This window comes from Capsaspora owczarzaki (assembly GCF_000151315.2).
Source record: "Capsaspora owczarzaki ATCC 30864 unplaced genomic scaffold supercont2.9, whole genome shotgun sequence".
In the NCBI taxonomy this organism is placed as follows: domain Eukaryota; class Filasterea; order Ministeriida; family Capsasporidae; genus Capsaspora; species Capsaspora owczarzaki.
In genome coordinates this window covers 138,147-159,826 of record NW_011887300.1, presented here as the reverse complement: position 1 = coordinate 159,826, position 21,680 = coordinate 138,147, and the positions used below count along the sequence as shown (strand labels likewise).

The following is a 21,680-nucleotide window of genomic DNA, read 5'->3' as shown; positions in this document are numbered from 1 at the left end:
TTTTATTTTTATTCTTTGCTTTTCAACGTGGTGCTCCGAATTAACACCACTCCCTATTTCTATTATCAATTGCCATAGCACTTCTTTTTCTTAATTTAAAAAAATCACACAATACACACACACACATACAACACGCGAGAACACCTTTTTGAAGCCGTCCGTCCCGCGCAGTACCTCGCTCTTGCTGCCCGGAGGTGTTTCACTTTGCTATTGTGTGTGTTCGTTTTCTTTGTGTGTTTTTTGTTCTGTTCTGTTTGAGCTCGTTTCTCCAGCTCGAACGCAGCAAATGCCCCTGCAGGAGGGGACCGCTGGATGGAACGGCAGCAGAGACGGAATCAGTGGCAGGGAGCAACCCGCCAATCACGCCAATCTCGTTCCTCGCATGACCGCGACGACCGCGACGACCGCGACGACCGCCGTTGCAGCAGCAACAGCAGCAGCAGCAGTAGATTGTCACAGCAGCAGCGATGGTAGTGCACTGGCACATCCACTGCTGGGCACTGCTGCGGCCGGCACGCTCGGGCCCTGGCTCGCCTACAATCTCGCCGCCGCTGCCGCTGTTCCGCAGGGGTTGCCGCTCTCCCACGCCGCTGTTGTGGCCGCCCTGCGCGCTGCTGCTGCATCTGCCTCTGCCGCTGGTACTACCACGACTGCCACGCATGCTACCCATTCTCTGACGACGACCACTACTACAACGACTCCGACGACTGCGAATATTCCCGTTGGCTCGGGGTCGACGCGAGCTGCAACCCAAACCGCCGATCGTCGACACTCCGTCCCTCCGCCGCCGCCGCCGCCGCCGGTGGTGGTGGAATCACCGCTCTTCTCGTACTTGGCAACCGGATCCGGTGCAATGGCTCAGCAACCAAGGCAATTAGTTACACTGCCGCCGCCCGTGCAAGCGGCACAAAACGCTCAGGCCACCACCTCCGTCCAAACGCCGCTACTACTGTCAGAGGCACCCTTGCTGTCAATCATGGACGCGAGCCGTTTGCCAGGATTGCCGTGGGCTGCGAAAAATTCAGCTCCAACACGGATACACAATCCCAGCAAAGCAAGCATGCGTGCCAAGCGACATGCTGCCCGCGATCTGGCGCTGACGCCGCCCGCTGCTGCGCATCGACATTCGCGTCCAGGGGCTGTCGACACTGCAATGCGCAGCTTTCGCTTGAAAAAGTCGTCCGAGCAAGTCAGAGTCCTAGAAGCCTTCTTTCGAGAGTTTCCAAAGCCGCGCAAGTACCAGGTGATTGCTCTCTGCAACGACACGGGTTTGCTGCACACAGAGGTACGAAACTGGTTTCGCAACCGACGACTCAAAGATGCCAAGCTGCGGCATCTCGGCACACACCCAGAGCCTCATAGCCAGCCCCAGAGCGGCGCCAGTGACAATCCCACCCACCTGATGGCTGGCGATGCCCAAGGTGCTGCCCAAGGTGCTGCCTTGCTACCATCAGATCCATCCTCACTGCCAGAACGACTTTCCAGCGCTCCAGTCCAAACAACACCGTCGCATGCCTTTGGAAGCGCGATGGCTGGCTGCGTCGCACAAGGCTCCTCTGCCTCGTCTGTTGCCGCGCCTGCTGGTGCGGACGAGTTTGATGACGACGATTTGGAGGAGTTTGCCAAATTTGCCGACCACCCAGACTCGGATTTCGGCCAATTTTCGCAGTACGGCACGCTGACGAACAGTGCTCGGAACGACAACGAGCTGTACGACTACGACGAAGAGGCGGCGCAAGATGACGACGACGACGACAACGACGACAACGACGACGATGACGAGCAAGAAGAAGATGCTGAGGATGCTGAAGATGATTCCGATGAGGATGAGGACGAGGACGATGACAGTGGTCAAAACCACCTCGCTGATGCTGCAACCAAAGCGTTCTCCAAGCACCGCTCGTCGATTTCTTCCTCATCTACTTGTTCCTCTACGTCCGTTGGCCCAGTGGCATCTCGATTGGCCGCCATCGCCACCAAGCAGCGCTTGTGTGACATCCCTGGCTTTGGTCGCAAACGGTCGGCCTTTGTCAGCGCCGCGCTTGAGTTTCCTGCTGGGAGCAAGCCCCGACTGTCCATGCTCAAACACCTGGTGCGGGGCCTCGACAAGCGTGACAAAATGTTCCTGGCAGAGCTGATTGCGCCTCCCCGAAGAAGAATGCAAGGTTTGTCGTCGGAGTCGAACATTTCCATCATGTAAAGATTCGCCCCAAACGCAACTCAATGCATTTTGTTACTTTTTGCTTTTGTCTTGTTGGCTAGTTCTTACTCTTGCTTCGGATTGACATTGTTTTTGTTTTTGTTTGCTGGTGGACTGACTCGTTGCGCAGAGCCACGCAAGGCTGGTCCGACCTCGAGCAACGCTTTGTACCCAGTCACAATTCTTTGTCGGCGCAGCCTAAACCAGCATCCAGCAGTGAAGCACGTAGCACGAGTCTCGCTGCCGGCGCGCTCGACCCTGACATGGTTCATGGGTTGTGCGCGTTGTTTGCGGGACATCGAGATTATCTGGTCGAGGTTGCTCGGCGACTCGGGGTGGCCTTTGCTCTGTCGAACGCTTCAAGCAGACTGCTGCAGCAGCACACCCAACCAGAAACGCCTACCGGTCAACCAACCGTTACCGGCTCGCACATTCCCCCCTTCGCTCACAACACAGACACAGTGAGCAGCTTATTTATGGCCTCAAGCTTGCCCAGTCCTTCGAGCATGTCGTTAATGTGATTAGCCAGGGCGTGTTTTAGAATCATGTTTCCATCGGAAAACAAAACAAAAACATTGTTAGTTTCATTCGCGCAAAACGTAAAAAAAGAAAAATCAATGAATTCCACGCTAAGCGTTCAACTCAAAAGTGAAACTCAACACTGGCACCTGAGCCCTTGGCGCCCCCCCCCCTCTTCCCCTGCAACCTGCTTTGTAATGTACTATAATTCCATATTGATACGAACCTCGTCCTTGCTTCCCATTCAGACAGGGCTTTGAGGAAAAAACAAAACAGTCAATGTTCCGTCAAGCGTGAGTACGGGCGTCACTTTCAGCCCCCTATATTAAGCCCAGAATGGGAAGAATTGCAATCCAGTCTTCTTTTTTTTTCTTTTCCGTTGTTGTTCTTGTTCTATTGAATTCGTTCCCGTTGCTCGTGTTCCAAGGATGAGTTACGCGCAAGAGAAACTCACCGTTGTTGGCACGCCGTGCACGGTGGCCGTCATGGACGTCGCCAACACTGTGCTCCTCCTCGAAAACCAGACGGGCACTACCATTCAAGCCAAAACCGGCAGTGCTGAAAGCGAGCTGAGGACTTTCTTGTCAATCTATCCGGGCGCTGGTCAGCAGCCGAGTCCCGGCGAATCTCGCTTGACCATCCAGTGGGGTTCGGGAGATTACCTGTCCAATTCTGTCGGAAATTTGAACAGCATCCAGATGAACATCAGAGACAACTCTGGCACCGTGGACTACTTTGCGAGCATTGGCAGCGGCTACTGGTGGAAGGAAGGAGATGATCACTCTTACTCGTTCGACCAAGCCCGAGCCTCAGGCATTGTCTTTCGCACTCGCCACACGTTGCCTCACGATTCGGAGCCCCACTCCGATGACCAATGGCATTGCAAGGACGTTCTGACCATCTTCCCCTATGTCAACAACTCTGTGGTCGCCCACGCAATGGGAACGTACAAGGGCAAGTGCGACTTTGGTGTGGACGACCAGAACGACTTGCGCCAGTTTCAGTTCATTCAGTTCGGCAATGTGCCCAGCTACCCGAGCACAACTGAACAGCTTCCGTGGAATGAGATCGAAAAGGACAATTCCCTGTATCCGGTTGCCCTTGACGGCGTGTACATCAAGGACAATGTGATTGTGCCAGCACTGAGCGGCAACTCGAGCGAGTACATGGCCTTCACGTGGTGGATGGACAACATGAGTCCCTTTATCACGACGGGTGCTTCCACTGTCAATTACGCCAGTGGCTGTCTGGACTGCCCTTACGCGTGCGTCACTGTGATGTCGTGTTCCGATGAAGACACGTTCGGTCGAGCGTAAAACCTCCCGCAAAGCTGGCGGGGCGACATCCATTTGTAGAGTTGATGTTGTTGATGTTGTTGTTGTTGTTGTTGCTGCTGCTGATGTTGCTGCTGCTGCTGATGTTGCTGCTGTTGCTACTAGTGTTGTTGTTGCTGCTGCTGGTGGTGGAGTTGATATGAATCTGTGGATCTGTACAGGTGTTGTGCGCTTTCTTCTCCTGAAGCACGAATTCGCGCTAGTTCTGTCGTGCCGTGTTGCAAAGCTGTGAATCTGGTCGTGTGCCTCTAGCAGTATCATGTTTGTCGAGAAAAGAAAACAATAAAGAAGGCTGTATGCATGCATACATTTTCTAACAGCAGCGTCAGAAACTCAATTCAGTACAAACAATTTACAAGGATCATTTGTGCACATGACACGTCAGAAAGCAGTTGAGTGTAGCGCCAAAGCTCTTTCGCGGAAATTTAATCCGGACCGAGAGGCAGTCGCAGACACGGACAAAGTGTTAGAAATTCGCCCGAATCTGGTCCAGGATTGCCAGCAACGTTGCACAGTTGCAGGCTGCATCGTTAGAGACTGGCGGTACGGTGGTCTGCAAGATTTGAGCGAGCCTCTGCCAACCGTCGCAATAGAATGTTGGACACGTCGAGGGCCTGAACCGAAATCAATAAAGGTGAGAAAATCATCAGGTCGGCCGCAAAATTGCGAATCTCATTCACACAAACCCCTTTTGCGAAAGGGTGCACTCACATCTCGGCGCTTTGATTCAGCTTCCATTCGACCTTTCAGGTCTGCCAGCAAGCCTTCTTGTTCGTTTCGGAGCGAGGTGAGATTGAGCATCTGCTCTCGACGCTTGTTGCGCGAGATGTTTCCATCACGCACCAAGCTACGCACTTGACCGCACTGCTCGGTCACGGCAATCTAACGTGTCAATGATACGCGCCGAAAGTACGAGATCGAGCACGGTTGAAGTCGTTAGCAAAGGGAAAACAACGATTTCATTCCTTCCTGTTTTGTTTTTTCTGTATTTTCAAACCTGGTCCGTCATGATGCTTCGGAATTCGTCGCGGAAACGAGCAATCGCGGCCTTCGCCGTCAGCCCTTGTGTCGACGACCGGTCGTACGTATTTCTGGAGAAGAGTGTCAACCAACCAAGTGTCTTTTGTATGAGCAACCGAAAAATAGAAGACGCTCTCGCCCTTGCGACCCAGTGAACACGTGGCGAGCGAGCTTACATGGCATGCTGCAATAGCTTGTCGATTTCATGCAAGCTAACATCGAGGTAGGTTATCGAGGCTTGGGAACGTTCGGTTTCGTTCGGACTTCGCAGATAAATCAGATAGCGATCGGCGTGAACGGTCGTGTAGCCTAACTTGCCGCTCTGAGACGTGTCCTTGTGTGGTTCATTCCAATCTTCATCCGCCGACTCGGCATCCACACGCGAATGCGAGCGGCGCTGCGAGTGCTGCGAGCTGGCAGTTTGTCGGCGTCTGGGCGCGTCTTCAGGCTCGTCCTCGCTTTCGCCGGACGCAACATCTTCATCGCTTGGTGCAGGGCGCTTTTGCCCCTTTGTGGTGGGAGCTGATTTGGCGGATTGCCGGCTCGCGGCGGTGTCCTCGGTGCGACTCGATCGACTTGCTGTTGCAGAGACAGAATGCTGTGTTGGTTTTGACGTGGACGGCTGGTCCGGGTCCCCAGTGGCTGGCGATTCCAATCGTGGTCGCTTCACCACTGGCAGAGGCTTCGCAAATGTGCTCGAGCCCTGCGTTCGCGGTGGTAAGGCTGGCGGCAAATCTTCGTCATTGTCGTCACCACCATCGTCGGATTCGACTTGAGATCGCCGAACTGCTGGAGTGTGTGTTGACGGCTGCTTGCTCTTCACGCTGGCCGCCTATTACCAAAGTGGAGAGTGGGATTACCAAGAAGTGAGTATGTTGCAGGAACGATTGTCAAAAATCGAGCACCACCACCACCACTCGACACCCCCCCCCCGCGGAATAAAGCGAAAAAAAACCATTACATGACTGTGAGAAGCAGAAGCGCCAACACTCGATGTGGCGGCAGGTGTGCGGGAGTGAGCAGCTGAGTTTGCGCTTGTTTGGGACGAAGATCGCAACGGAGACGAAGCGGCAGCTGCCGACGCTGCGGGCGATGAACCGCTCGAGGGCACTCCTCCCGTCCCAGACGAGCGCGGTGACGGCTGTAGGTGCGCTGGGATGGGACTCTGGCGCGCTTGGCGCAGCATTGCCTGCGAATGCTGGATGGCGGGAACCGGCGATGGCCGCGGTGGCGCTCTCGGCAACGGCGCAGTGATTGTATTCGACCGAAGCGTCGTTTGACGTGTTCTGTCAGCAGTCCCAACAAGCAAGCGGACGCACGACGACGCAAAGCGAGCGAAACGCAAGGGTGAGATTTTTGGCGGGAAAAATTCAAAAAGTCGCTTTGACTTTGATGGTTTTTTTTTTACTTCGCTAGCGCGCGCCGCTGAGGAGCCGTCGCCCGGCCAGTGTGTCTCGGCGTGCAATCACAGTGTGAAAGTGGGTGGTGGTGGTGGTGGTGGTGGTGGTGGCTGAGGATTGGAGCCAGGCTCGCTGTTCGGCTTGTTGGATTCACCCTTGCTTTCCTTACCCGAGTGCGCGTCGCCTTGCAATCGCTTCCGGCTGCAATCGCCGTGGCATATCGTCATCCATCTTGAGAGTATTTGTCCAGCTGTTTTTCTTGCTTTGGGTCGATTTTGGAGGTGGTTTGTTGAAAATGTCAAGCTGGAATGGTCAAAGCAATGGAAATGACTGACTGAGGTCATTTGCAGCCGTCATTTGCGCCCTTCATACAACACAAATCGTTATCAAGGTCAAAGGAAATAGAAAGAGCACAAAAACGCACGAGGAGGACTCGGTTTGATCGCGCTTGACCTCTGAGCGCTCGCTCAAATCTCAGAGAATGGGACCTCGCTCTCGTTCTCTCTCTCTCTCTCTCTCTCTTGGTGATCAAGAATCAAAGCATGCCATGTTGTAAACATCACTATCAAACTAGGACAGGAAGAAGCGCAGTCTTACTTTCGTCCACCCGTTTGTAATGCAGACCATTGACGATCAAGACCAATGCCAGCCGCAGCACTTTGCGGAGCACAGCGAAGTGGCAGCGCTGGTCGCCGTGGTCTGCGCGGCCATCGAGCAGCCGTCCCAAGCCACTGCGCCTGCGACCAACCCTGCTGAGGAGGAGGAGGAGGAGCTCCACAAGCTGACGCGTGCATGCGAACGTATCGCAGGTAGGTGGAAAAGCTTCTGAGCAGCTTCCCGCCAAAAACAAACAACACCTAAAAACTCAGACACTCATTCTTGATCTTGATGGCTTGTCTACTATTTGAATAAACAGATGTGCTGCAGCGGTACCAAGAGTTGCCGCAACTGCTCGACCGCCATCTGCGAATGCTCGTGTCGCCGCTCATGGGCGCGCTGCGGACTGCCATGCACCGCATTGGTACGAGTGCAGTTGCAGGGCAGCCATCGACCTTGCAGGGAAATGTTGCGGCGGACGTGGCGAGACTCGATGCTGCCGCTCGGTTGCTGTACGCGCTCTGCAAAGTGCGCGGATTCAAGACCATCACCAATCTCTTCCCAAACGGAGTTGCAGATTTGCATGAAGCGATGACATACATGCGCTGGAGCACAAGCAATCGCGTTGGCAGTGCTCGCGAGCCGTGGGAGACGACATACGTCCTGCTGCTTTGGCTGTGGGTTTTGGCCGCGATTCCGTTCAGCCTGGCAATCATTGACGCTCAAGCGGCAGACGATTTGGTAGCAGTGTGCATGGCGCGGCTCCCGCAGGGTGGCAAGCCCAGTGAGGCTGCAGCGTTGGTGCTTTCACGGTTAGTCGCGTATCGTGGTTTTGCCTTTCCTTTGTCGAATCAGACGATTTCCTTCACCTCGCCTTGTGCCCTTCGAGGAGCAAGGTCGTTGTTGCTGTCAGCCCCTTTTTCCCAGTGTGTTCTTACGTGCTTTCCGCGTCGCGTGTGCTTAGGTTGCTGACACGACCCGACCTGTGTGAAAAGCAGCTTGGTGGTGTGCTGGAAGTGGCTATCAGGGACTTGTCAAGCTCTGCGACTGCAGGTGCCTCCATGTCCCACGTCTACAAGCTCATTGGCGTGCTTGCGCTGCTCACAAGCCTGTTCCAAGCTGCACGGCGGGCCGATTTGGCCCACGCCGCTCCAAAAGTCATGGCTGCGCTAGAAACCAGCCAGCAGCTCACAACCAGCACCAACGCCCTGGTCATCAAGCTTTGTATCAAACTGTCTCAGAGATTGGCGTTGGCGCAACTCAAGCCTCGCTTGGCGGCATGGAGGTATGTGCGAATGGTTTTCGCGCTTCCACTATCGCTCGACGTGCCTCCACTCATTCTTTCAAGATCGTTTCAATGACACACTCATTTTCTGATTGATTTGCAAATTATTCAGGTACCAACGTGGTGCGCGAAGCCTCACTGGAAACCTTGCTGGAAGTGCCGAAACACAATCCAACTCCACGGAACCCCACCCCGCAAACCAAGAAGCAGAAGAACAAGAAAAAGAAGACGACAGCTTCCTCGATCACGACACAGATCCTGCTGTTGTCGAAAGTGCCATCGAGCACATGCTGGGAGGATTGCGCAACAAGGACACGATCGTCCGCTGGTCTGCAGCAAAAGGCATTGGCCGCATTACCGCCCGACTGCCCCTGTTCATGGCAGACCAAGTGGTGGACGCAGTGATTGCGCTTGCTTCACCGTCTGAGCTGGAACATGCGTGGCATGGCAGCTGCTTGGCTGTAGCAGAATTGTCACGCCATGGTCTCATCTTGCCTGCCCGACTCGCGGATGTTGTTCCAATTGTCCTCAACTGTGTCACCTATGATGTCCGTCGGGGTGCTACGAGCGTCGGTAGCAATGTGCGTGATGCGGCTTGCTATGCGTGTTGGTCGTTTGCGCGTGCGTACACACCAGAGACGCTGCTGCCCTTCCTCCCTGCGCTCACAACAGCGCTCGTGGTTCAAGCGGTGTTTGACCGCGAGGTGAATTGTCGAAGAGCGGCATCCGCTTCTTTGCAAGAACTGGTGGGACGCCAAAAGGGCAGCGTCCCCAATGGCATTGACATTATCGTGCTTGCCGACTATATCGCTGTCGGCAACATCCGACATGCCATGCTCGAGGTGGCACCCGCCATCGCAGCCATTCACCCTCGGCAGTATGCCACGGCTATGGTCAAGCACCTCGTGCGATACACGTGCAAACACTGGGATGCCAGCATGCGACAGCTCGCGGCTGCTGCCTTGCATCGGCTCACGTTTGTCCATCCAGCTTGCATGGTGGAGCCCAGCACTGCCGCCAAGCAGGCCCAATCTCCCGTCGAAATGCTACTCTCTAGCACTGCCGCGGTGGATACGGTTACACGGCACGGCGCCTTGCTGGGACTGGGATGTATCGTCCACGGGCTCTCCATTGTCCAGTCGCTTGCAGCGGAGCGCTCAAAGCTCAAGGAGCAGCCAAGCAGCGGTGGGTGGTCGGACGATGTCGCCAAGTTTGTGGACACACCTCAATTTTGGAAAACGGCGGCGCTGCAGGTGCCGTCGTCGACGGCGTTGGAGATTGCCCTGCTTCCCCAGACGTTCGAAGCCAATGCTCCACTCTTGAAGGGTGCCACGGGAGAGTTGCTCATAACTGGCATTTGCGTCCTCATTCACCGATTGTGCATCGCCGGAGTGGCGGAGGGTGTCCGTGCTCACCGGGCGGAATCGACGCCAGGAATCGACTTTGCGGCCTGGCAGCGGATTGTCGACCGTCGTTTGTTCCGAGACGTCGAAGATTACTCGGAAGCGGTTGACGCCTTCTACAGCATGGCATTCCATCTGCAAACAGAGGATGCGGAGCTCCTTGCATTGGTGGATCGCTACCTTGCGGCGTGCGACCCCACGTCTACTGCCGCCGCCACCCCGCGAGAAGGTATCATCCAAGCATTAGGGCGATTGCCAGTTCAGCGATTGCTGCCGCAGTATACATCGGCCGAGACGGCCTCGGCTCCGGCAGCGCTGACCCGATTGTTTGCATCGCTCGCGCGGATGGTGCGCACTCGCGACGGCCCTCATGCCGTCACTGCTGGCGCCCGCAAATGCGCTGCAACATCGCTCGCCAGCCTGACTTTAGCCCTCCACGAACAACTTGATTCGTCCAACTTCACGTTGGCCGCGACCTCCGCTCTGAATCGGTTTCTGCCCGAGACCCTCGACGCTCTCCTCACTGGCCTGCTCGATTATACCATTGACAACCGCGGAGACATTGGCTCTTTGGTGCGTGAGGCATGCATTGCGGCACTTGGCAATATTTTCTCGCGCTTTTACAACGAGACGGCTGAGAATCCGGCGGCGGTCGGATTACTTTCACATTTCACTCCATCCGACAAAGCAAGCGTTGCTACTATGTTTGCTCGGTCACTCGTTCGGATGTCATTGGAAAAGATTGAGAGGACCAGAGACCAAGCAGGGCAGACGCTCAGTCGCCTTGCAAGCTTGGCACGCGTTTCGAGTGACTTGTTGCACGCGACCGAGATCCAACAGCTGCTCCCATTGTCGTGAGTACTCGGATGTTCCTCACGTTGACTTTTGTTTGTGGTGTGTGCTGCGGCCGATGTCAATTGATCTGACTTTTTATTTTTCTTTTTTGTTGTTGTTTTTATTGCTTGCGCTTTGCATGTGTCCAGTTCCGACATCCAGTGGCTGTCTCCTGCATCATGCTTTCCTGTGGCGGTCCATTTCTTACACATGGAGGCATACCGTCACGATGCCCTGTGTGGCTTGTTAATCAGCATTGGAGGGCTGACCGAATCTCTTGTTGGTTTTCCTTTCACAATTTCGCTTGCACCTGTAGACAGACGAACGGGAAGCTGACCTTTGATGGGCGTTTGATTGGTATTTGTGTGTTCTGTGTGGTTCAATTTCGGCAGGTTCGCTTCTCCCACCTTGCGCTCGTGCAGCTGGTTCGCGACATTCGGCAACCAGAACACTGTCAGCAATTGGCCACCGCTCTGGTCGATGTCTTCCGAACGTATCGCAAGGTTGATCGAGTGTCGATTCCAATTCTCAAAGCTCTTGATATTCTGTTGAACGATGGTACTTTGGCCTTGTTGCTGGAGAAGGGCGGGTAAGTTGAATTTTTTTTTTTTCGTGGTGGATGAAACGTCGGAGCAGTCGATAACCTCATTGCATGACGGCTTTCCTCGGAATGACTTTATTAGATCGGACTCCTTGGTACCGAGCTTGTTTGAGGGATGCGTTGAAGAACTGGCTCGATGTGCGGACCCGTCCAAGCTCTTTATTGGCATCAACGTGTGAGTGCAAAGGAAAAACGATGATGATGTGCTGGAGTCGAAAAGTGACTCGTCGTCTCTCTGCTTACTTCTCTTGTTCTTTTCCTGGATGGGACGTAGCTTTTGTGGAATGATGCAGTTTTCTAGCGGCGGAATTCGAGAGAAGGCGCTGGTGCAATTGGGCAGCAACCTCGCTCACCGCTTCCCGAAAGTGCGAAAGGCGGCTGCAGATCAGCTATTTGTAGCACTCATGACGTACAGTGACGGATTGCCCGAGGATGATGTCGCAGCTGCCTCTGACGTGCTCAGCGAGGCGCTTTGGGACGGATCCATCGACGAAGCCAAGTCAAGTCGCGATCGTGTCTGCGCGCTCCTTCACATTGCTTCACCTGGCCTCTGACGTTCCGACATCCGCGATGATCAAAGTTTTCCAGGGTCTGGTTGCAGATTGTAATTTTGTACTTTTACGAATTGAGTTCAATTGTGTTTGAAAAAGTCTCAGTCTTTTTTTTTTTTTTTTTTTTTTGTGTCATTTTGGGGGGAAATGAGCGGCGTTGGAGGACTGCCAGCCAGCTCCACGACCTCGTTCAAGCCGAGTAGCACTTCTCCCATCATTGGGAGTGCTGTGCCGAGTAGCAGCAGCAGCAGCAGCAGCAGCAGCACTGGGGCACAGAGCTCGACGCTGCCGTCCCAGCCACCATCGCAGCCGCTGTCCGCGGACGACGCCGATCCCCGGAGCCGCGAGCGCCGGCAGCTGCTTCAGCGCACCTCGGATGCATTGAAGCAGGTGCAGGTGCGGTTTGCAGGCAAGACGGAGATCTCGACTGGCCAAGAGTCCCAAGTCTCGCTGCTCTGTGCCGCTCTCGAGGCCATCTTTGCTCACGGACTGCGGCGATCGTCCAACAAGAAGCTCGTTGAATCCACGCTCAGACTGCTGCCACTTGCCATCGTCAAGCCCGAGGCGAACGAGGTAAGTGGGGGAGGGGTCGGAATCGCGGACTCGACTCGGTCACCGTCGCCTTCAATGCTATTTGAGCGACGCGAAATCGGGTGACTTTGTGTGATTGATGAGCATGATCATGATGCTGATTTGTTGTGTGACTTGGATTGTCTTTGACAGGGTGGATGGTGGCTGTACCTTCGAGCTTGCCTCGATCCGCGCGAACTCGAGCGATGCTCAAAGTTGCCAAACATCACGACAGACATTGGTCGTGCACGCGCGTGGTTGCGCATCGCTCTCAACGAGCACATGCTGGACAAGTACTTTGGCATCTTTGCCCGAAACCAGCGTCTGACCATGTGAGACCCGAGTGTGATAGGTTTTTTTTGTTTCTACTGCTTTGGCTTTCTGAAGTTGCTCACATTGGGGGGGGGGGTTTGGAAACTCGACTTACCATATGCTCTTGGGTCCAGACAACACTATGAAGACTATGCCTTCCTCGCGGACGAAGAGCGCGTTGGGATTGTCAAGAATCTGCTCGTCGGGTTGAACTCGGTTGTGTTTGCGCTGCAAGCAGACGACCTGCAGCTCAACAATGACACGACGAGTAAGGCTTGTTTCAGTTGCTGTATCGAGTCTGTGCGGGGCTCGGGTCTGATCTAACACTGGAATCCCCAATTTCCTTTTTGCAGCTGTTGTTGAGCAATCAAGGACAAATGCGATTGCGGTCTCGAATGCATCGTCGACTGCATCCGGTCCGGATGTCCCTGCTGTCGTGCCCGCGGCTGTCTACATGGTTGACGCGAACGCAGGTGAGTCTGTTTTGTTGTTGTTTGGAGACGCGCTCGCTGCTATAGCCTCACCCGTGTTCTTGGTGTTGCTGCAAAAAGCGGCCAAGCCAAAAAAGAAGGCGAAAAAGAAGCGTGTCATTGATACTGTGGAAAGCGCCGCGCCGCCAGAAACGACACTGGCAGCACATCCAGGAATGACTGCTCTCAAGGTGGACGTATCTGGAGCGGCGGTCTTGACCGACACTGACTCGGACGGAGAGTTGACAGAACTTCCAGCCACCACACTACGACCAACCAAACCGAGGCAAGATAGCGTAACGGAGGCGGACACTCTCGAAAGGGCGTTTGCACACCTCGCTCCAAAAGCGCCTCCTGCTGATCAACACGCAGGATTTCAAAAGGGGCATTCGCGCGCAGCGTCTGCTACCGTGCCTTCTTTGGTGTCGTCTGAACATCCAGTCGCGACTCCTGCCACCAGCGAGGCCAAGCCCACCCCTGTAGCAGCGCCAGTTTCGTTGGAGGACGACTATCATGCCAGGCTGCTTGCTTCCTCTGCGAAGTGGGTTGGAGGCCAGTCCCAGCCGGCAGGATCTGGATCCGCTGCAACGAAAGCCTCCTCCCCTACACCTGCACCTGCACCTGCGCCCCCAAGCTCGGCACCTACTTTTTCTTCTGTGAACTTTCCTACATCCACCTCTGGAGCTTCTCGTGCTACGACATCCCCTTCGCCCTCCCCTGGACAGCCGCTTGCCGCTTCGTTGGAAGCGACTGCCCGTCCGCCGAATGCTGCAGCGCCAACACCGGCAGCCTTTTCGGCTTCCGTGCTCACGACTGTTGCCTCGTCGCCAACCATTCTCTCACCGACTACGTTCCCGACCGCGCGCACAATGCCCATGACCATGTCCTCCATTCCCTCAGCACCACCAGCCACTGCCTCAACCGGCACCGGGATGAGCGCGTCAGAGTTGAAACTGGCCGTCCTTGCAATGACCAGACGGAAGGACGAGCTTCAGGGTGAAAATACGTAAGCCGAGCGGGTGGTTTAAGGCGTGAAGCCTAGAGGACGATGATGATGTGCTGACGTCTGGCTTGTGTTTCTTTTGTTCTCTGTGTCTGTGTCTCTCAGTGCGCTGCACGCAAAAGTCGACGAACAGCAGGTGGAGATTCGCGCGCTGGCGGATGAGAATGCAAATCTCCGCCAGCAACTCTCCCACTATCGAGAATCAGTGCTGTCGCTGCAACAAGAGTGTGACGCCCTCAAAGGTTCCATTGCCCAAGCAGCCATTGAGCGTGAAAATGCGGAAGCAGCACTCCTGCATCCTGGGAAGGGAATGAGCCAGTCGAGCTCCTCGTCGAGCCTGTCCAGCATTCTGTCGGGCCGAACAGACAACGATTCGTCAATCTCGTCGTCAAACAATTCCTCCATCATAGTGACTGGACCCAGGCCAGGAAGCACGACCTCCCACCGACGACAAGCATCGGCACAGGACGGAACTGGAGACGCAGCCGTGATTGCTCAGCAGGAACGCAAGTTGATTCAACTCGCTCAAATGAACCAAGATCTGCTCGAGTTGAATCAACGGCTCTACCAGCAAGCAAGCCGGACTCGAGAATCCGACGGCGACGATGCCTCCATCTACTCGCGGCAGGTGGGAGGGCCGTACTCGCAAAAGCGTTCGGAATCCATTCTGTCCACCACGTCAACCCTCACCACGACCCCACAACTTGTGGCTGCGCGCTCAGCAAATGCGTATGCTGGTCAAGAGTCCTATCGTCCAAGCGTATCAACGGTTTCGAAGACCGATTGGGTGTCTGACAGCGACGCGAAAGAGTGCGCCCTGTGTGATCGAGGATTTTCCTTCCAGCGGCGCAAGGTATGTCGTTTTCGAGTGTGTGTGGTGAGGTGAGTGCAGGGGATTCTTGCTGACTTGTTTTCGCGTCCTTCTTTTTGATTGCGATTGAAACATAGCATCATTGTCGCAGCTGCGGTGGCGTGTTTTGCGCACGTTGTGCCGACAATTATTTACCAATGAGTCGACCAGGCTCAACCACCAAGACCGTGCGCGTGTGCGACACGTGTGCGCAGTCCATCCTTGCCAAGCCGTGATTTGTTTTGTTGTTCTTTTTTTTTTTTTTTCAACCTGGACGCAAAGACGCGAGAATTGCCTCAACAGGTTTTGTGTACACTTCCAATGTCAAATAGATTGATTTTTTCTTCATTCAAAATTGAGAGCAAGCGTTCAGTCTTTGCTTTCTCTTCGTCTTCTCCTTTCGTTCTCCGCCGCTCGACTTGCCTCGGTTTCCCAATTCAATTCCCCAATCCGCTCATGTTTAGCCAAGCTCGCCCAAACGCCAGCTTCTCGACGCAAGTCAAGCCGTCGTCATCCGCCGCTGCATCGACGCTGCAGCCGATGAACTCTTCGACACTCAAAGCCCAGGGAAGCGCTTTCCCCGCCCGATCCGGAACGAACCCCACAAGCACGCCAGCGTCGTCCCTCATGCCCGCAGCCTCAAATCTCGACGGAGATGGTGCGCCGGCGCTGTTGAGCGTGTCGATCCACTCCAAGCCAGAGGCGCAGGGCCACCAGAAGCAGCTCTTTCTCTGGTCGGGCGTGGATGTGACGCTCGGTCAGGTAACACGGGTCCCAGTCGCTCTCTGGACTGCTCCTGCAACTGCTCTCGTGTTGCTCATGCGAGTCCACCCTTGTCAGATGCGCGGGCGGTTGCGACTCGAGGCGGTAGGGAGTAGGCGTTCAACCGATTGAAACATTGGCGTTCAACTTGGATGATTCGGATTTCGCGGTTTTTTTGGCGATTGGATTTTTGGCGCCAATTTTTGCTCACCACTGCGAACGTTCCATCCGGTGTGTCTGCAATCTTGAAACTGTGATGGAATTCTTTGGCACTGTTGGCGACCATACAGCTGGAGCAAGAGCGATCGAGTGTCATGCTGGAAACGATGCGTGAAGAGCGAGAAACGCTGCTGTCCACATTGGTCTGTCAATCATGGAAGCGATACTGCTGTGGAAAATGCAAAAGGATGCAGCTGACAATTACACCACTTGTCTTTACAGACTGCGAAAGTGGAAAAACTCAAGCGAAAGCGTCAAGAGGCAATCCAGCGAGAACAAACGCTTCGCGACGCTGTAAGTGTGAAGAACGTCATTGTGTGGTGCGTGTTTGTGCTCCCCGCTTATTCAAATTCTTATTCAAATTGTTTGTATAGAACGACCGACTGCGCTCTCAGGCCAATGCCAAGCAGGTGAGGCCTCTGGAGCCGGTTCTCTGTGTGTTCAAAACTGACTTGTCGTCAACCTTAGAGCGCCAACGACGCCACTGTCAAGCAGCTTCAAGCGTCCCTTCACGCGTTCAAGACAGAGTGTGCATCGGCCAATGTAAGAATTCTGAGGAAAACAGGAAGTTGAACTTGAGCGCTCAATTCTGACAATGCACCACAACAGATCCAGATGCTCACGAAAGCGCACGAGATTGACAGCCTGGTGAGTTCCAGCAACAGAATAGAGTGTGAAATCAATCCTTACAATAGCTCAAACACACCCACACTTGCAGATGATCGAGCTGGACAACCTGAGGGAACAGCAAGCACGCGAGTCGCAGGCATCTTCAAACGAAATTCTGGCTCTGCGTGAAAAACTGGAGGATGCCACCCAAACCGTCAAGCAGCAAGCAGTGCAACGTAATAGACTCTGGTGTCATTGGATTGTATGCCTCGCTCCATGGAGGGCGGTGTAAAATGCTGCTAACGGCTTGACTTTTCTCGCTGAAATTGGGACATTGCAGTCAAGCAAGCGCTGGCCGACACAGAGCAAATGCGACACGAGCTGGCGGCGACCAACACGTCGCATGCAACATATAGAACAGCCATCGCTTCACTGACGGAGGAATTGCGCGTGTGCAAAGCGATTGAGAGCCACCTTCAGGAACAGACGCACAAAGCCACCAACCAACCAGGGCGTCCTCCTGGATCGGCATTCGCCAGACCTGTGCCACGCCGTCCTCACGAAGTAGAGGCTACATTGTCCACTACCAGCAGCGCTGAAGTGGAACAGCGACTGCGTCAAGATCTGGCGAGACTGCGCCAAAAACTTGAGGTGAGAACTTTGGCGCACAAAGTCGAAAAATGGTTGCAGATTGCCGGGTACTCACGCATGCGTGTGCGACTCTAGGAGCAAGCCAAGGCACTGACTACAGCGCTGGCGCTTCACGCACAGCATACGACCGATTGCATCGAGCACGTCTCTGAGATTGTCCTGCTCCGCGCCAAGCTGGACAATTGCCTCGCGGATCAAGCCAGCACCCGCGCCGAACTCGCAGCATGCCAGGCGCAGCTCTGCGTGTCTGATGCTACTCTCGCGCCGGAGCCAGAGCCAGAGCCAGAGGCAGCAGTTTGATGCGCTCGAAACTGAGGGCGAACAATCTCTGCATGATTGAGCATGCGCAATAGTTTCGTTTACTTTGATACGTTTCTGTCGTGCTTGGTGATTTTCGTAGTTGGCTGCACTTTGATGAAGCAGTTTTCATGTGTGATTTTGCGCCTGTTTGTCTGTTATGGATTGATGTGTATCTGTATTTGGAGTGTGTTCACTCGTCGCTTTGTATAAGTGAAGTCTCTTGTTTCCCTATCATCACTCTCATCATCAACCCATTACTCGTATCTTCGTGGAAGGATCTCTGATCATAACACTGCGACGAGTCTCGAGGGTCGAGTAATTGATGTCTAAGGTGACGACTAGAGTAGGAACCAGGAAATTGAATCAGAATCAAGCAATGCCCAATAACGAGCAGGGCGTCGATACGACGGCGCCCACTGCGGGCACGTCGAGCGCAACAAGCGCACCAGCTGAACCAATGAGCGCGCAAGAGATGATGCGAATGATGACTCAAGCGATGGTTTCCTCAATGCAGGAGGTCGTCAAGGAGGCGATGCGCAAGGGAACCGCTGAGATCGCTGTATCAAGCCATGCGGCCTCCACCACCACGGCAAGCCCCACCACCAGCACTGAACTGTGGAGACATGGCATGCAGGTGACACCCTTCGATGGGACGCTGTTGGATCTGGAACGTTTTGTCACGGACATCCGACGCAAGCTTGAGTCAGTGACGGCACCCGAGAAGGACAAGGTCGACTTTGTGCTTGGTCATCTGGGTGTCGCAGCGAGGCGTTACTGTAGCCATGTCAAGTTCGAGACTGCGGAAGCTCTGCTGGAGTACATTATGAATGTGTATGGCGTCAAGAACAGCAAGAATAACGCACTCAGGGAAATCATCCAAGCGGTGGCGGATCCAAAGATTTCTGCGAGGCACTTCAAGAAGGTCATGCTGTTGAATGTGCCCAAAGCGGAACTTACGGATGATTTGGTGAGGCGCTTCATTGTGCTGCAAGCGGAAGACAAAGGCGTGCGCGATGTGGCGAAGGAGCTGTGCAAGGACACCACCGAGATGACGTGGATTGATGCATTGAACGAGTTGGTCGAAAGCATGCCGAGCAAGGTACGAGCGGAGACCGGCACCAGTAGTCAAGCTCCCAGGCACGTCCAAAAGCCGAATCGAGACAAGAACGGTCATCACGCAGGCAAGAGCAAGGACAAGGACGTCAAGAGCTGCAAGCACTGTGGCAGGACGAACCACAAGTCGGAGGCATGCTATTCCAAAGGCGGCACTGCGGCTGCGGCTGCGGGCAGTTCCGAGGAGGAGTCTGATGACTCGGACGATGCTCCTGCTCCCAAGAAGGCTCCCAAGAAGGCTCCCAAGAATGGCCAGGACGGCCAGGGAAAAGCCTGAGGGTAGACACGAATTTGCATCCTTCGCGTGTACTACTCAATAAAATTCTTTCAAAGAAGAATGCAGTGCAATCTACGGTGTGCATAGGCCGCAAGTTTAGCAAGACCACACCGACCCGAGCGCTTTTCGACTCGGGGTCGACGCGCACGCTGGCAGCCAGTGCCTCGGTTGAGGCGTGGGGCTTGGAGCCGCATGTGCTGGAGCGGCCGATGACGGTACGCATGGTCGATACGACGACGCGCGACATTACGCACGCGGCCTGGGCCAAGCTGACGATCGGCAAGTGGCGTGGCAAGGTGCTGGTCTACATCCTGCCGCAATGCATCATGCCCCTGATCATAGGCATGGATGTGTTGCAGCGGATTACGGACAGCGGCCCGATTCGTGTCAAAGCTCAAGAGGCGGAGAGCGCAGCGTTGCTCGTTGGGGAAAAGGCATCGCCACAGCAGCCGTTCGATCCGAAGGCCATTCCGGAAGCGTTTCGGGAGTTCGCAGCCTTGTTTGATCCAGCGGCAGCGGACAAATACCCTCCCAAACGCGGTCCGCTGGACGTGAAGCTGCGGTTCGCGAGCGGTGACGTCGAGACGCCATATCGGCGCACCAAGTACAACGAGGAGGAGCGAGCGGCACTCGATGAGATCATTGACAATGGTCTTCGCACGGGTAAAATAGTGCCGGCGCCTGGAGCAACGAACCCATCGTCGGTGCTGTTTGTGAAAGAAGAACCGGAGAAGAAAATCATCAACCGGGTGGTATTCGATCTCCGGGGCCCCAACGCGAAGATTCTGTCTGAGGTCCACGATCTGCCAACAGTTGAGGATATCATGGAATCGATGGCGGGCATGACGATCTTTTGCAAGCTCGACGTTTCTAAAGCCTTTAACTGTATTCGGCTTGCAGACGAGGACTCCATTAACGCGACGGCGTTCAGGACGCACCGTGGCGTGTTCAAGTGGACGGTGCTACCCTTCGGCATCAAAGTCGGAAGCGTGGCCATGCAGCGTTTGATGGATGCCATGCTGCGTGGGCTCAAGGGCGTCGCGGCGTATCAGGACGACATCATCGTGGGTGGCAAGAACAAGGAGGAACTGATCGAGAACACCCGCGCGGTGCTGCGTAGGGTGCGCGAGTTCCAGCTGCCACTCAAGCTGAGCAAGTGCGAGTTCTTTGCAACGGCAGTGCCTCTGCTTGGCTTTGTGCTGAGCGCTCAAGGCATTTCGACGACGAAGTCGGCTGTGCAGGCCATGCTGGATTTCCCCGTCCCCAAGACGAGGAAGCAGGTGCGCTCGTTCATTGGCGCGGTGGGGCACATCAGCGGCTGGATCAAAGGATTTGCTGACATGCGGGCGCCGCTGGACCAGTTGCTCAAGAAGGACGTCAAGTTTGTCTGGACGGAGGAGTGCCAGCAAGCTTTCTCACGGATCAAGAAGGTCGTGACGTCCACCCCGGTGCTGCGGCTGCCGCGGCGTGATGAAGTATTTGTGTGCGAGGCTGATGCGAGTGACATTGGCACGGGCGCGGTGCTCTACAACATGAAGCCTGGTGGCAATCCGTCGGACATGAAAGGTCTCAAACTGGTGGGGTACTACTCGAAGCGTCTGTCAAGCGCGGAGCGGAACTACAGCACGACGGATAAGGAGCTGTTGGCGATTGTGCGGGCAGTGCGTCGTTGGAGACATCTGCTGACGGGATCCAGGCACAAGGTGATTTTCAAGTCGGATCACAAGAACTTGGTGAACTACCAGAACTTGGAGGTCAGGAACTACCGGATGGCGCGATGGATCGAGGAGCTCAGCCAGTGCGATTTCAAGATTGTGTTCACGGCTGGTGTGTCGCAGCCTCTGGCAGACTGCCTGTCACGCAACCCAAACTTTGAGGGCAGTGTGCGAGGCGAAGCCGCTCGCAAGGCGTTCACGCCGGGTCAGCTGGACAGCACGGTCGCGGCCGCAGCCACAGTGGCGAGCACGTCGGCTGGAGCAGGTCAAAGCGCAGCGAAGGCGGTGGCGGCGGAGGTGTCGATCGAGGATCAGATCCGCGCACAAGTTGGCACCAGCCCCCCTGACCAGAAGTTGCAGAAGCTGCTCGGACTCACGCTGGCTGATGGCCTTTGGAGAGATGGGAGCAAGCGCATCTACGTCCCGGAAGGTGACTGTCGTCGACTGGTTGTGGCCGAGTGCCACGATGCCAAGGGGGCGGGTCATGGTGGCAAGCACCGCACGAATTTGCGTGTCAAGCAAACGCATGTTTGGCACAACATGATGGAGTACATCGAAAAGTACGTGGCTGGTTGCACTCTCTGCCAGCAGAACAAGCCGTCGCATCTCAAGCAAGCTGGCCTGAACGCATCGATCGAAGTGCCTGCTGGTGTGTGGCAGGATGTGGCTATTGACTTGGTCACGGATCTGGTGCCGTCGAAGGATTACCGTGGGCACAAGCACGACGCGGTGCTCACTGCTCAGTGCTTGCTTTCAAAGCAGGTGCATCTCATCCCGTTTTCCAAGGATAGCAGTAGCGCGATGGTGACGAGGGCGCTCATGGATCGCGTGTTTGCGTACCATGGGCTGCCCAACACGCTGCTGCACGATCGTGATTCACGGTTCCTAGCTGAGCACATGACCAGCATCTGCAAGGGGCTTGGCATTAGGCAGCGGGCGTCAACGTCGTTTCACCCCAACACGAACGGGTCTCTTGAGCGACAGCATGCAGTGATGGCTCAGGTTTTGCGTAATTACGTGAACCACAGTCACGACGATTGGGTGGAGTTGCTGCCCTGGGCCGAGATTGCCATGAACTCGTCGGT

The 21,680-nt window shown here is 55.1% G+C and overlaps 7 protein-coding genes across 7 annotated transcripts; 6 read left to right on the top strand and 1 right to left on the bottom strand.

Moving 5' to 3' along the window:
• Positions 1–218: 218 nt before the first annotated feature.
• CAOG_05435 (hypothetical protein) lies at positions 219–2,762 on the top strand. Its single transcript, XM_004346058.2, has 2 exons — positions 219–2,196; positions 2,331–2,762. The coding sequence occupies exons 1-2, from the start codon at positions 287–289 to the stop codon at positions 2,719–2,721; spliced, it is 2,301 nt and encodes a 766-aa protein (XP_004346108.1). The 5' UTR covers positions 219–286; the 3' UTR covers positions 2,722–2,762.
• Positions 2,763–3,044: 282 nt separating this feature from the next.
• CAOG_05434 (hypothetical protein) lies at positions 3,045–4,375 on the top strand. Its single transcript, XM_004346057.2, has one exon. The coding sequence runs from the start codon at positions 3,148–3,150 to the stop codon at positions 4,033–4,035; it is 888 nt and encodes a 295-aa protein (XP_004346107.1). The 5' UTR covers positions 3,045–3,147; the 3' UTR covers positions 4,036–4,375.
• On the bottom strand, positions 4,343–6,793 carry CAOG_05433 (hypothetical protein). The gene is made up of 6 exons (XM_004346056.2): positions 6,643–6,793; positions 6,035–6,359; positions 5,250–5,905; positions 5,051–5,144; positions 4,765–4,935; positions 4,343–4,667 (listed from the first exon to the last, which is right to left on the bottom strand). Exons 1-6 carry the CDS (start codon positions 6,702–6,704, stop codon positions 4,584–4,586), a joined length of 1,392 nt encoding a protein of 463 aa, XP_004346106.1. The 5' UTR covers positions 6,705–6,793; the 3' UTR covers positions 4,343–4,583.
• A 286-nt stretch (positions 6,794–7,079) lies between these two features.
• On the top strand, positions 7,080–11,837 carry CAOG_08892 (hypothetical protein). The gene is made up of 8 exons (XM_011272252.1): positions 7,080–7,282; positions 7,390–7,882; positions 8,035–8,355; positions 8,468–10,612; positions 10,742–10,871; positions 10,985–11,181; positions 11,276–11,368; positions 11,468–11,837. The coding sequence occupies exons 1-8, from the start codon at positions 7,090–7,092 to the stop codon at positions 11,745–11,747; spliced, it is 3,852 nt and encodes a 1,283-aa protein (XP_011270554.1). The 5' UTR covers positions 7,080–7,089; the 3' UTR covers positions 11,748–11,837.
• Positions 11,823–15,277, top strand: CAOG_08891 (hypothetical protein). Its single transcript, XM_011272251.1, has 7 exons — positions 11,823–12,317; positions 12,468–12,646; positions 12,761–12,894; positions 12,980–13,099; positions 13,178–14,102; positions 14,205–14,952; positions 15,048–15,277. The coding sequence occupies exons 1-7, from the start codon at positions 11,892–11,894 to the stop codon at positions 15,183–15,185; spliced, it is 2,670 nt and encodes an 889-aa protein (XP_011270553.1). The 5' UTR covers positions 11,823–11,891; the 3' UTR covers positions 15,186–15,277.
• Positions 15,278–15,405: 128 nt separating this feature from the next.
• On the top strand, positions 15,406–17,490 carry CAOG_05430 (hypothetical protein; the record flags this gene model as incomplete). Its single annotated transcript, XM_004346053.1, has 10 exons — positions 15,406–15,711; positions 15,790–15,816; positions 16,002–16,073; positions 16,153–16,224; positions 16,305–16,340; positions 16,399–16,473; positions 16,540–16,578; positions 16,649–16,775; positions 16,880–17,190; positions 17,266–17,490. 10 exons carry the CDS (start codon positions 15,406–15,408, stop codon positions 17,488–17,490), a joined length of 1,290 nt encoding a protein of 429 aa, XP_004346103.1.
• Positions 17,491–17,866: 376 nt separating this feature from the next.
• Positions 17,867–18,880, top strand: CAOG_08890 (hypothetical protein; the record flags this gene model as incomplete). The annotated part of the gene is made up of 1 exon (XM_011272250.1): positions 17,867–18,880. The coding sequence occupies one exon, from the start codon at positions 17,867–17,869 to the stop codon at positions 18,878–18,880; it is 1,014 nt and encodes a 337-aa protein (XP_011270552.1).
• Between the last annotated feature and the right edge of the window lie 2,800 nt (positions 18,881–21,680).

Bases quoted from the DNA above. Each gene is read 5' to 3' on its own strand.
- CAOG_05435 (XM_004346058.2), top strand. From the start codon at position 287: ATGCCCCTGCAGGAGGGGACCGCTGGATGGAACGGCAGCAGAGACGGA. The intron at 2,197-2,330 runs GTAAAGATTCGC...CTCGTTGCGCAG, and splicing joins GAGTCGAACATTTCCATCAT to AGCCACGCAAGGCTGGTCCG.
- CAOG_05434 (XM_004346057.2), top strand. From the start codon at position 3,148: ATGAGTTACGCGCAAGAGAAACTCACCGTTGTTGGCACGCCGTGCACG.
- CAOG_05433 (XM_004346056.2), bottom strand. From the start codon at position 6,704: ATGGATGACGATATGCCACGGCGATTGCAGCCGGAAGCGATTGCAAGG. The intron at 5,145-5,249 runs GTAAGCTCGCTC...ACTCTTCTCCAG, and splicing joins AAGCTATTGCAGCATGCCAT to AAATACGTACGACCGGTCGT. The intron at 4,668-4,764 runs GTGAGTGCACCC...ATTTCGGTTCAG, and splicing joins CTGAATCAAAGCGCCGAGAT to GCCCTCGACGTGTCCAACAT.
- CAOG_08892 (XM_011272252.1), top strand. From the start codon at position 7,090: ATGCAGACCATTGACGATCAAGACCAATGCCAGCCGCAGCACTTTGCG. The intron at 11,182-11,275 runs GTAAGTTGAATT...TGACTTTATTAG, and splicing joins TTGTTGCTGGAGAAGGGCGG to ATCGGACTCCTTGGTACCGA. The intron at 11,369-11,467 runs GTGAGTGCAAAG...GATGGGACGTAG, and splicing joins CTCTTTATTGGCATCAACGT to CTTTTGTGGAATGATGCAGT.
- CAOG_08891 (XM_011272251.1), top strand. From the start codon at position 11,892: ATGAGCGGCGTTGGAGGACTGCCAGCCAGCTCCACGACCTCGTTCAAG. The intron at 12,318-12,467 runs GTAAGTGGGGGA...TGTCTTTGACAG, and splicing joins TCAAGCCCGAGGCGAACGAG to GGTGGATGGTGGCTGTACCT. The intron at 12,647-12,760 runs GTGAGACCCGAG...TCTTGGGTCCAG, and splicing joins CGAAACCAGCGTCTGACCAT to ACAACACTATGAAGACTATG.